Genomic DNA, 13,755 nt, shown 5'->3' on the forward strand with positions numbered 1-13,755 from the left:
AGGTCATCACTGTCCTTCAGAAGCAAGCAGCTCTGTGGCTACTTTAGAATTGGCTTTCCTAAAACACCAAACTACCATAGTTTTAAAATGCATTTCTTGTGGTCAGGTTCATTACTGTTGACCTCAGCTATCTATATTTGATGACATTTTAATAGTGCATAGACTGTACTATACCCTGCATACAAAGATCATAGTGTTAAAATTTAAAGGAGGAGACAAGTCCATAGAATGAAATATTTTTGTATCTGTGGCAATGAGTTAGTCCTAGTCTAACCCTTTTTTTCCCTATTTCGCAATAATACAATTATTATATTTATTATGAACCTCGTCTCTGTTTGCACAGTTTACATGCCTATGCAGGATGAGTAGTTTATACACACGCGAGGCACTGTTTATATTGATTGCATAAAGATGGAGACAAAACTAACAAGACTGTAATGATTACACTAAATAAAATGCAGTTTAATTCCATAGTACTTATTTAACCTTAACTAGATGCAGAACAGTGAAAATGTCTTTGCACCAGACTAACCTGTTGTATTGCTGTGCATCTCTTTCTCTGTGGAGACAGATTCATATGTGACAACCCAACATGCTTTGCCTCAGAATATCAGCCAGTTTGAGACACCAGCCCTCCCTCAGCCTGCCTTTGACCAGCAAGCTCTTACACAAGGTACAAACACAAACACATACACTTTCTGTTGCACTGCGATGTCAGTCATACAAGCTGCTTGATTCTGGATTTTCTCAGAGAAATAGTTTTCAAGTTGTCCATAATGTATAAAAATACACTATTGAGTGTGTGTTTATTTATGACAAAGAAGTACAAAATTGGTGTGTACTGTCATCTCAAAGACAACAATTGGTTGTTACTCAATTATTTGCTTAATCTCTCACCAGCAAGATACAATTTCCACAACACGAAACATGTTTTCTGATAAGTGAATAGATAATTAGCTGTAGCTAGTCACTTATCGTTCCAGTAATTACCCCTGGGTTGTGTTAACCGAATATTCTCCATCATTGACTGCAATTTTTTTAACAATGAAAACATTTTGACAGATTAAGACTAGGCATTCACATGCAGCACTCTCAATAACCACATGTGCACCTGTAGTAGACCCCCTGTCTAGTTGGAGTGTGCATATTTATTAACTGTTGTCTAGTAGTCTTGTCTTTGATCTCACATGCATGACCTTGTCGTGAGCTTTAGTCATGGCATTGTTGGGGCATGTTGCTACTTAGCTATTACCGTACTGTCACAAAATGTGCTGAGTGGCTGAAGTTTATTTAGAAATCCCAATAATTGTATTGTGGTTGATAAACGAGGTGAATGAAGAGGGATTGACGTGGTGGAGGGTGAAGGACAAGCAAGTAATACTGATAACGTTTATCAGCCAGTGGCAGGTAATGTTACAGGGGAAGCAAGCGCCATCAAGGAGGAAAAGTCATTCATCTTCTTTGTGGAGTGACATGAAAAGTGTCTGTTCATATTTTCCCTCCGTTCCCTTGTATATGCATACCCTGCATGTTCTGTTTATTCAATGTGTTTGTGATTGAGTTGTTTTTGAAAATTAAATGCTACTAAATAGGCTAAATGTCTCATTATCATTACAAATTTTAAATTAAAATGACAGGTAATAAATAGATGATGGTCTTTTAACAACCCTTTCTGTCAAAAAGAAGGACAATGAGAAAGTCTAAGGCAATCTCTGATTACCTTGCAGTGTTTTCCACTATCAACGTTAACTGATTATGCAGTGAGCAAATGTTGACCTCAACAAACCGCATTAGTAATGAAATCTTTCACTTTAAATTAGCATTAAAATGAAACCAATGAAACAAAAAACCCTTATGACAGAATAAACATTCTTTCAGCCTCACTAGTCTGTCAAAGGAGACTGCAGGAAAAAGACAGACTCACTACATTACTCACAACAAACAGAACTGTTAATTTGCGTCATATTACATGTACTAGTGTTGCGTGGGTCACTCCAACTTCATGCATTATAGTAGCACAGTTTTTAGAACTGAGCGTCGGAGTGCTTTATTGATGAATAGCAGCAAAACAAGTAATCCTTCATGTCGAGACGCCAAGTCTCTCTCTTTCTCTCTCTCACACACAAATGATGCTCTTTGCCTCCAAGGTTTTTTTTAGGCAAAGCGCAAGAAGTTGAAAAAATTTTGCCCTTCTGCTATGTAGCAGACAATGTACATTAATATAAAAGTAATTTTACAAATGGTAAACAGAAATAAACTATATTCAATCGAGCAGTGCTGAGGATGAATTGGAGAGTCTGATAGCTTGGGGGAAAAAGCTGTTCTGCAGTCTGGTGGTGCAGCAGCTCAAACTTCAATATCTCTTCCCAGCAGCAGGGTGAACAGGCTGTGGCTGGGTGGGTACTGTCCTTTAGTATCCTTTGGGCTCTGCACAGGCACCTCACTTCACTGATATCACTGATGCTCGGGAGATGAGTACCAATGATCTTCTGACCAGTTTTATTAAACCGCTGCAGAACCCTCCGGTCCTGGGCCGTGCACATCCCATGCCAGTTTGTGATGTTTCCAGTCAGAATGCTTTCTATTACTCCTCTGTAAAAGCTGGCAAGAACTTGGCACGGGAATTTGGCCTTCTTAAGCTTCCTCACGAAATACAGTCGTTTCTGAGCTTACTTCACCAGCGTGGAGATGTGATATGACCATGTCAGGTTCTCTGTTATGCTGATTCCCAGGAACCTGAAACTGTTCACGGCAACAGGAGGAGGCTGAGCACACAGCCCTGGGGGGGCTCCGGTGTTGAGCACTAGAGTGGAGGAGGTGGGTCTGTATGTGAGGAAGTCCAGTATCCAGTTGCAGTGTTGACTTTGCTGATCAGTTTCATGGGGGAGATTGTGTTGAATGCTGATCAGAAATCCACAAACATGGCATCCTCTGTGGATCTGTTGGTTCTGAAAGCAAACTGGTGAGGGATGTTTTTCTTTATGTGCTGAAGAACCAGTTTCTCAAAGCACTTCATCAGAATGGGGGTGAGAGCCACAGGGCGGTAGTGGTTCAGACTAGACACTGCAGACGTTTTAGGTACAGGAATGATGGAATCTCCTGAGACATCAACTGGCTGATTGGCACAGGTTTTTAGTACACGGGCAGGAATGTTATCAGGCCGAGCAGCTTTACTCATATTCACTCTCAGCAGGACTCTTCTCACATCTGCTGTGGATACTGACAATGGCCGTTGTTGAGGAGATCAAAGCGAGCAGATGAACTTAACACCTTTTATAGGTGTTAAGTTCATCTGGTTGTGTGGCCTCACACATGATGGGGGTGCTCCTGCTATTGTAGCCTGTGATGTCTGTCTCCAGTCTCTGTTGGTGTCTACGCTTCGCCTCCTTGATGCCAGCTTTCAGTGTTGCTCTGACAGTTGCTCTGCTGTAATCTTCCTTATCACCTGACCGAAAAGCAGCTTTTTGGCTCTAGATAGAGCCCTCACCTCTCCATTCATCCAGGCCTTCTGATTGGGGAATGATTTTATTGTCTTAGTGATCACCACATCATCAACTCATTTGCTGATGGATGATGTCACTGATGATGTATATTCCTCATGGTTGATGTGGCTCTCCTGGGTGGCGGCCTCTCTGAACACGCTCCAGTCTGTGCGCCCAAAACAGTCCTGCAGAGCTGCTGTAGCCTCATCTGTCCACACACTGTTTTAATTGTTGGTTTGACCCTTATAATCGGCTGGGTGAAAGTGGGCTGAAGAAGCAGAGAAACATGGTCTTAAAGACCAAAACAGGGACAGGGAAGGGCTTTGTAACTGCCAGGAATATCCGTGTAGATGTGGTCTAGTGTGTTTTTTCCTCTGGTGGGGATGTGGACATGCTGGTGTTATGCCTGTTTGAAATCACCAGCAACGATAAAAACACCATCAGGTTGTTTTGTCATGTGACTGCTGATGACTCATCTTTGACAACAACATGTATCCGTAACACGCCTGCTCCGGCTCCGAGGCACAGTAGTGTCGGGGACGTCTGTCACCCACCTTGAAATAAAAACTTGGGGGAGCACTGTGATGCATCCTTCACATCTTAACAGTGAATTTTAGCAAAATAGTGGCACACATGTAGGGCTAAAGTGTCTTTTTTCGCGAAGTGTTGACTGTACTGTGCAGAAGAAGTATGGAGTTTGCAGTTTATGTAAGTTTTTCAATGAAATTAATCAAATTGTCATTGCCTTATTGTTAATGGCCTCAAAACTCACTTAGAAATGAAGCACACGCCTGTTTTCTCTGTTGCTTGCATCAGCCACTATTCTGCTTTTAATGTGGGGTCGTGCGCGCTCCCGAGCCTCTCTGGTACTACAGCGACTACACTGTAGCTAAGGACATGCAGTCCACTAACACCATCAAACAATCAGCTCACAGCAAAACACAGGCTCCACGTAAGGATACAAAACAACAATAAAAGTTTATGTGCTGAAGCCCATCAGACCAAACAGGTTCAGATGATTTCGAGTAAGAACAAAGTGAGCATTAGTAAAGATGGAGAAACACAGAGAAAGTCAAGTTAGCTCGCCAGCTAACGCCGAGCAGTTGCTAATGTTATCCCGTGCAAAGTTATATTGCTTTCCACATTACTTCACTAACGCGACTCATGTTACTATCCTGTGTACCACTGTTGATTTAGCCTGCAAGAAAGGATGTAACGGTAAAAAGCAAATGTGGAGCCATTTGTTTACTAATGTTAGCCTATAGTGATGCAGCCAGCTAATGCTACAGTAGCTCCTAACCTGCCGCTGTTTGCTTCGTAACGTTAAGTTTATGTTTATTGCGGTTTTACCAATACTCAGGTAAACAGCTTCTCCAGCCCTCTGTCGCTGTAGCTAACGTGACCCACATAACATAAAACACTGCACAAAACGGTCACAACAACACAGAGGAATAGCCAACCACTATCAGTAGTTACAGTAAAGTTACTTACTGTGGTCTAACTGTTGTGACGCAATGTCATTATAATATCCATTCCAGCACACTAACCGTTTCATTATCATCCAATACATGTAGCTGTGCTGACATTGCTGAGCCTCTGGTGACAGATTCACAGATAGTAAAGATGGTTAACGTTACTGGAAAGCAGCAGGCGAGCTAACGATGTAGCACTTCTGCTAAATGCAGTAAATGTACCGTGATCATGTAGCGAGCATGGATTAGTTCAACCTGCAGTTGATAAAACTATTACTGTAATGTTGCAGTGAGTTTCCATCATGTTGTGTGAAGCTGTCTCCCTGTCTCTCTATAGCCGCTCTCACTCTGCCTTTTTTCGGAAGTATTGAGCCGATATGCGGCTCGCTGCGCTGAATGAAGTAACGTTACGGCGCCGGTGTTGATCTGTCTCTGAGACGGGAATGTTGAAGTAATAGAGCCTGAACGTGTCTGGAGAAAAGCCACAGCCTGCATGCTGGTGTTCCTGCATTTATTGTGGTATTTCTGTATGAAAGTGGTTATGTTTCGGATTATGCTCGCTGTGAGAAAACAATTTGAGACGCTCTTTTGCGTGGGTTCGAGATCCATTTGTGTGCACAGCAAACGATCTGTCAATTGATATGCAGGAACAGCTTATTGAGCTGAAGAGCGAAGGAACTCTTTACCTCCTGCCCTCTTTCGTCATTATGGGCAGCGCTGATGCAGGAATTCTCCTCCCTTTCGCGTCGACATATTTGTATGAGGCAGGATTCTCAAAAATGACTGCACTCAAAACAAAATACCGCAATCGTGCACAAATCGAGGATGACTTGAGGCTATGTTTATCAGACATTGCGCCACGAATTGAGGAAGGCATAGCCAGGCTCAAGTCTCACATTAACCTGCCTGGCCTATCGCCTGCAAGGTTCTGTAAAAAAAAAACCAACGCATAAATTCATATCAGAGGTCTGGTGCCAATTCCCAATTATAGCAATAGCCTAGTAATGATAATAGGCCTACTACTACTCATAATAATAATAATAATAATAATGCCTGCAAGCTCACATTAGAAGTAGTCTGGTGCTACTGCCAATTATAACAATAGCCCCTAGTAATGATAAGACTACCTAGCTCTACTGATGATGATGATGATGATGATGATAATAATAATAATAGTGTGGGCCTAAAAATAATAGCCTAGCCTAGATCTATCTATCTATCTATCTATCTATCTATGGTGGTGTAATGGGGGTGGCGCCGGGAAGGGGGCGGGGGGCCCAACTGCAATGAACCAGCTTGCAAAAGGTTGAGAACCCCTGCACTAACATATACCATCTGTGATAGTGTCTTGCGTCTCTCTGTCTCCATTCTTCCCCCACTATTCCCCCTCTTAATCTAGTGTGGTGCTCTGAAACATATGGTGGCAACTTTACTCCCACCATCTCACTCAGCAAGTTCCCACCATGCCAGCTAACTGTTGCTGAATTCTGTACAGCGGCTCCAGGCACCATAGCACACCGAAAGCAGTGTCAGGCAGATCTACCCTTTCCATTCCCTCAGGGCGCACTATAACTTTTTTATCTGTCCAGAACAGACCTGGAATTCCATCTTGTTCGGGTGACTAACAAGATGGGGCGTTGCTATATAGATTCAGTAAAATTTAGGGCTGGACGATTAATTGCATTTGCGATATTATCACTCTGGTCACATGATACCCAAGAGGAAAGCAGTCTGACAAAGTTGATTCTTCGTCAGCACATTACGCTGTACCTTGCCTTCTTGTTGTACAATGGCTTGACAGAAGCTGCCGCTACATAAACTTTAGTGTCCCACAGGGAATGAAAGTAGCAGGTAACTTGGTGGTGGGTAAAATCGCAGAGCCATCCGTGACTATGATGGACAGGAAAAATGCACAACAGAAACACACGTGTAGTAACGTAAGCGTGTTGTGGCGAACGGCACCTGCGTCATACACACAGCTACCAGTCAGCTCAGGAAATATCTGTGAAAGGCGTTTCAATCCAAACTCACAAGTCCGAAAGAGGCCCTGTCTGTCCTGAGTTACAGTCTGGTTACAGCCAGTGCGCCGCTTACCAGCATCGTAGGCTGCTGGGGAACTCCGGTGTTGTCGGAGAATTACTAAGCTTGTCTATTAAACATGAGAGGCATCACTCGGTTTTATTTTCGTTGGCCAACTTTTGAATTGAACCTCAAACTGAGTATTTTTTGTTTGCTTACTGGGATACAGAAAGATGGACTCCCAGGAGATTTGAACTGAGATAAGGACTCATTAATTGGTGGTTGAACTGGGTTTTGTATCACTCGCTTACTGTATAACACGCTGTGGTGAACTTAGTTTTTCTTGTGGTCTGTAGGTAGGCCGACCTGATGATATTATATCATATTATTTAATGCCATGATTTGACTCAAATTATCTTTCTCATATTATTATAATTTGATATATCTTCTCCACCATTGCTCATAATAATAATTCTACCTAATTCATCATAACACAGGCCTGACCCACAAGAAAGAACAGTGTTGTTCTATCTAATATTGTGTTGGTCATACTATACACTGATTTACTGCTTGTCCATTTTGAATAATACAGAAGTTAAAGAGCTTAAAAATTAATCGCATATTAAATCGCAATATAGGTTAAAAAAAAATGCAATTACATTATTTTCCAAAATCGTTCAGTCCTAGTAAAATTTACACTAAATATTGAAGCAGAGAATTTAGGATAGTTTTAGTATTCTCAATCCACCAATGAGCTCTTAAATAGATAACTTAATTGAATACATTTTATTTGAATGCAGTAATTGCGCTAACATTACTACAATCAATCAATTTATAAAAAAGAAGCAGACAGGAAGTGATCCTCCTAAAACAGGACCAGTAAAAACAGCCAATAAAAATGACATAAAACGAGAGACAAAACACATGCAATACCTCAGGAAACAAACCAGTTTCACATGTCATTAAAAGGTGTCACAGCTCTGGGCACAAAAAACCTTCTCTATATCGTTCTGTGGAGAATCCTGGCATCCTCAACCAGTTACTCTGCACAATTTTTTAAACTACTAAAAATACCAAACAGGATGACCTTCAAACTGAAGTATGGTCTAGTTTATTAGCCAACAACTGTTGAAAAAAATAATAGCCTTTAGTTTATTCAGTATAGAACAAATTCAGCCAGTGTAGCTCTGATCAATAATCAGAATTGTTATTACCTGTTGGCTCCCTTCAGGCTTCACCATCACTGAATCGAGCTACAGCCAGTCCCAGTTCTCTACCGTCCAGCAGCTACAGGATTCCAGTACCTTGGAGTCTCAGGCACTGTCATCCAGCTATCATCCCCCGAATCTTATCCATGTTACCAGTGCTGATGTGGTGAGTCCTGGGCCTTATCAACATTAACCTGGACTTCAGTCCTCAGATTTAGAAAGCAGAATGCTAACTGATGCAAAGATTTGGTTGATTAACGACCTGGCTCAATGATTGATTATGTAGGACACCGTTGTTTAAATTTTTCTTATATTCTTCTATTTTTCATTTCAGTCTTACTTCTAACAACCATGTCTAATAACAAATAAAGCCATACATTGTCCTTTTGACATTTTTGTTAGAGTATGGATTAAACAAATGACATATAACATGTTAATTGGTGTGTGATATAGAGGTGTATTGGTGTATTTTTGAACTTTGGAGAGGTAGCCTTTCCTCCCCTGCTTAAAGTCTGTATAGTATGCCTTGCTGCTCCATCTCCACTGTTAGCACACGGAAATGAGAGCAAACTTGATCTGCTCATATAACTAAAATAAAGAGTTTCCTTAAATGTCAAACTGTTCCTTTGAAGACATATCACAATCAAGCAAAAGACACTTAATACTGATAGTGTACTTGTAAGTGTATTTCTATCTGCATTAAAATGAGTGTATTTTGTTCATTTGTCTTTTTTAATCTAGACAAATGGGCTTCTTCAGCAGAGCGGTCAGGATGAGCTTCAGCTGACGACTGAAACGCAGGATTACCAGGATGACTGTGAGGACAACAGCAAGAGAGCTTACAGGTTTACTTCTGTTGTTTCTTGTGTGTGTGTGTAAAAGCACCACTATCCGTAATTACAGTTTCAAGTCTTTCTTAAAGGCAATGTCTGCCTTTCTTTCTTACAGTTCCATGCCAAAACTCAGTCAGAATAGAGTGAACTGTGATCCTTAGGTCTCTTTTTTTTATAAAGTCCAGCATTTGGCTGCGTCATTCAAGGACATTCAGTGACTTTGCCGTAACTGAGATTTGAGTAGTACTGAAATGTGAATCTTTGCCAGTTCTGATGTTGTTTACGCTCTGTTCATTGTCCCCCTCAATGTTCAGCAATCATCAAGGCTCCTCATGGCTTGATGCTGCCATAGCTACATTTCACATCAGACATGGTATTACCCATGTGATGAAAAGTACCTGTTCTTCACCAAAGCACTTGGCGGTGAGGCCAAAGAGCTCAATTTTTGTTACATCAAACCAGAAAATCTTTTTCGGCGTGCTCTCAGAGTGCTTTTGAGAGCAGTTTGGCAAACTCCGGTTTATTCAGTAGTCGCTTCCACAATTTAAGCCTGATTGAACTGCAGCACTCAGGCATGATGAGACGTGGCGCTGCAGCAGTAGTTTTCTGTCCAACATGTTCTCTCATCTTTAGACATGAACTTAACATGAACCTGAACTACTAGCCTTTTCTTTATCGGTTGTCTTGGTCACCTTCTTGACCAAACACCCACTTTTTCCAGATCATTGGTATTTTCTGGCCAAATCTTAAAGCCTAGCGAGAGTTAGTCTTTATTGGTCAAGATGAATTGAAAGTTTCATAGCAAGTCCAAACAAGACCTGAATACTGGACCGGTATGCACATTTCTTCAAAAAAAGTTATTAATTTTTTTTTGTTTGTATTACCCTTAGATGATCTGTCATTTTCATCTTGTTTGACGGTCTGCTAGAAATAGAAGGCATTGTTTATGGCTGCCTTTAATAACTTTTACCTGCCTTGTTATCACCATCTTTCATTTCAGACTTGCCAGATAAAGCAGTAGCATTTACAGACATGCCCCAGAGAAACATTATTGTTTTCCCAGATAACTAAAGCATCTCCTCAGTGTGTTTCTCCTTTCCTTCTCAGACCTGCCAAAAAATGTTTTAACATATTGCACACTTTTGTGAAAGGTAGAAACAAGGTGGACTAAGAGAGAAACCGAGTCACATACATGAGTTTATTAATTTATTTTAATTCATTCAGGAGATTTGACTACAATGAACTAAACAACCTTACACCCTCTGCATCATCCTTAGTTGGATATTTCCCCGCTAGCCAGCATGTACCACTCAGACATGGGTGAACCCTACAGAGAGGAATAGCAAAAACTATTTTGATCATTCTCATACATGAATTTGTTTCATCCCTTACATCGCCTGAAAATTTGTGCAGGTCAAGTGAGGGTGGACAGTTTTAAACTCATATACAGACACACGTGTTCAGGAAAGACTGTATTATTTAGATCTGACCTTATGAAGTGAAAAAATGAGTCTGGCTTCTGATTTGGTCATCCAGAGACAGACCTGAATCAGATGCAATAAGATAATTAAATCAGGACTTTACTGGTAGACCTAGGGCTGTGCGATATGACTAAAATCTCATATACGTCATTTCACATTTCAATAATATTGGAATTTCCAACAGAGCCAGCACAGCAGCTCCAGACTGCGATACTCACAACTCTCCTGCTGCAATAGCTAACATCACAACAACAGCATGCCTTGGTACACTAGAAAGTAAGCCAAATGTCTGTGGGCACGTGATTAAAGGTTACCTGACACACAAATCATGGCTGGATCTGCTGGAATAGTGTTGTGTGGCTCCATACAACAGACTTCTCTCTTTGGTATGAGCTCCTCGTTTTTGCTTGCATGGTCTGAGTCCTTCTGTTACACAGTTCTGAGTAAACGTCACTCTCCTCCACGTTTGTTTATTCTGAATGCAAATTTCTTCCCTGCAACACTGGCAAGTGTGGAAGAACGGACTGAAGTTAGTTTCAAGTTGGCTATTCGATCAGATGTCTGTATTGCGGTGTAAAGCTTCATTCCCTCGCAGAAATATTACCGTAAAGTGTGTAATAAACGAAACAATGTTTTTCTATTGTCAAACGATATATATATTGTCATATCGCACAGCCCTATTTATACCCAAATTATAATAATGTTTTTTTCTCATATTCCCATATATCCTCAATACGAACAGCTTGCAGCTATCCTCACCAACATCCTTGGACAAGGATGTAACTGTAACAAGTTGTATTTAAAATGTTTCAGAACATCACACATCTTTGATGACAGTTGCCCACACCTGCCCATGCAGAAAATAAACAACAAACAAAACCTTTATTTCACCTTTGGGGACTGATGAATGGCTCATAGAAAGTGACATTAAGTCACAGAACTTTGTGGGTTTTGGTGGTGTTTGTGACGAGTCCTTTTAAAGAATGCATTTATGTTTGAATATTATGAAGGAAACTAACACTCTTGACATCTGACAAACACACACACAACAACATGCATGCTGGGCTACTGTATCCTCCAAAGAAAAGTTGAAAGCTGCTGAACAGAGCACAATAGTAGAGATTAAAAATAAACTACAATAAGGTAGACTGCCTCATAACATTTAAGGGGACCTTTCAGTATTCACTATGCTAGCAACCTCTCTTTTCTGTTAAAAATAAATCGTGCCCATCATCAGCCCAACGCCTTATGTGACTATACAGACTAGTTACCTGTGTGGGTCAGTTTATCATCAATTTTGGCACTATAAACAGCAGCAACATATACGAAGCTCCTTTGCCTTTTCAGGTGCAGTTGGTGTAATAAGGGCTTCAAAAAGTCAAGCCATCTGAAGCAGCATGTGCGCTCCCACACTGGGGAGAAACCGTACAGATGTCATCTCTGTGGACGAGCCTTTGTGTCAGCCGGAGTGCTGAAGTCCCACCTCAATACGCATACAGGTGAGCTCACTTTACAACAGGTGCTGAGAAATCTCCAGGTGTCTTTCTAAATTAATTAGCTTTCACAAACTTTATTAAAGATACAATTTTCCATGGTATCTAAATTGGAATATTCAAATTATTAAATTCCAAGTGGCACATTGTGATTAAAAATTGTATTATCTTATCTCCCAAACCCTGGCCGTGCTTTCCCTTCACACCACAATTAGAAATGAAAAAGTTTTAAATTAAACTTAATAAAAGGTGGGAAAAACTAAATACCCATAGTTGTTCCCATGGAACAAAATAAGGACATGATTAAAATGGAGATTTTATAAAGTATCTAAATGTCTTACAAGCAGTTATTAGAAGTTGTGGAGAGTAAATGAGAATAGGATTAGAACAATAATAAATGTAAGGACTACAACTAAAAGTAGACAGTGCTTCAGTAATATTAAAGTTTATGATCCAGTTTTATGATTTGAGTTTTTAAATTAAATTTCTTCCTGAAATCTGCCGACACCGTGTGAAACCATGCCTCTCTCCTCTCTCGCCGACAGGAGTGAAGCCCTTTAAGTGTAATGTTTGCGACGCCTCATTCACCACCAATGGCAGCCTGAATCGCCACATGATCATCCACATCAAGTCTTTCAAGTGCTCCATGTGTGACGAGAGCTTCAGGACCAGCCTGCTGTGTAAAAAGCACATGAAGAAGGAGCATGCTGTGGAGGATCAAAGTAAGGAAGCCCAGACATCATTTGGATGTTTCATTACATGACACTTTTTTATAGACGGGGGCATTCAAATTCCAATGCATCTCCATAGTTAGGAAGTTTGAAAAGAACAAACAACATTTCTGCGGATCGGAAAATGATTTAAAAATGGGGAAAGGAAAATGGAAATTCTAATATTCAGTCTATCAGCATGGAACAGATGGATTTTTGTCTCCTTTGAATTATTGGGCTCAAGTTTTTTCTACACTACTGTCTGAAGTTTTAAGTAAGTTTGTGTGTGTGGGAATGATTTCCTGCTGTTAGAATTATTTTTTTTATTTTTTTTTACTAATGTTGAAATATTTCAATTTATGCACATTGTTTCCTCAGTTTGAGCTGCCTAGCATGAAATTAACCCAATGACGCATAGCGATAATAGACCCTGATTCTCTCAGTTATAGGTCTGGATAGTCAGGATGTTGAGGAAGAAGAGGAGGAGGAGGAGGAGGAAGAGGACGGGGAGCAAAAGACATCAAAGAGGCGGGGCTTGGAAATCATCACCTTCACTGAGGAGCAGGCGGCCGAGCTGGCAAAGGATCCCGGTGAGGAGGCCTCGGTGTCGGAGCGGATCCTCGCCCAGTCAGCGGCTGAGAGGGATCGAATCAGCGAGATCAAAGACAAGGCAGTGGAACTGGAAACAGAACCCAAGTTCGCCAACTGCTGCAGTTTCTGCCCCAAGAGCTTCAAGAAGCCCAGTGATCTCGTCAGGTAAATAACTTAAATGACAACATTTGAAAACAATGAATACAATACATATATGAAAAACATTGCTTTACTGTCACTTAAAGGGGAATTCCTGTATTGTTCAACCTGGGTCTCTTTATCCTAGTTGTGGCCGTTCTGTATGTGGCTCATGACAAGTGACTATTATAACAGTAACATGACCAGCTGATCCCAGTGCTGTGCGGGAGAACTGATTTAATTGAAAGTTGGCCGATGTTTGTCAGAAACTCTCCCATTTTCTTCCAGCTATGGTTATATTAGATATTTTATTAAACGCAGTAAACAG

At 40.9% G+C, this 13,755-nt stretch overlaps 1 protein-coding gene across 3 annotated transcripts in view; it reads left to right on the plus strand.

The window, feature by feature from the left end:
- LOC123968010 (zinc finger protein 236-like) overlaps window positions 1-13,755 on the plus strand; it is a 71,763-nt gene that overhangs the window by 29,141 nt on the left and 28,867 nt on the right. For all 3 annotated transcript variants that reach the window (XM_046044464.1, XM_046044466.1, XM_046044465.1), the window contains exons 16-20: window positions 8,205-8,347; window positions 8,923-9,026; window positions 11,843-11,994; window positions 12,534-12,710; window positions 13,142-13,454. In XM_046044464.1, the coding sequence (XP_045900420.1) occupies window positions 8,205-8,347; window positions 8,923-9,026; window positions 11,843-11,994; window positions 12,534-12,710; window positions 13,142-13,454 (889 nt within the window). The remainder of the gene's footprint in view (window positions 1-8,204; window positions 8,348-8,922; window positions 9,027-11,842; window positions 11,995-12,533; window positions 12,711-13,141; window positions 13,455-13,755) is intronic.

Source organism: Micropterus dolomieu, linkage group LG03 (assembly GCF_021292245.1).
Source record: "Micropterus dolomieu isolate WLL.071019.BEF.003 ecotype Adirondacks linkage group LG03, ASM2129224v1, whole genome shotgun sequence".
Lineage (NCBI taxonomy): Eukaryota > Metazoa > Chordata > Actinopteri > Centrarchiformes > Centrarchidae > Micropterus > Micropterus dolomieu.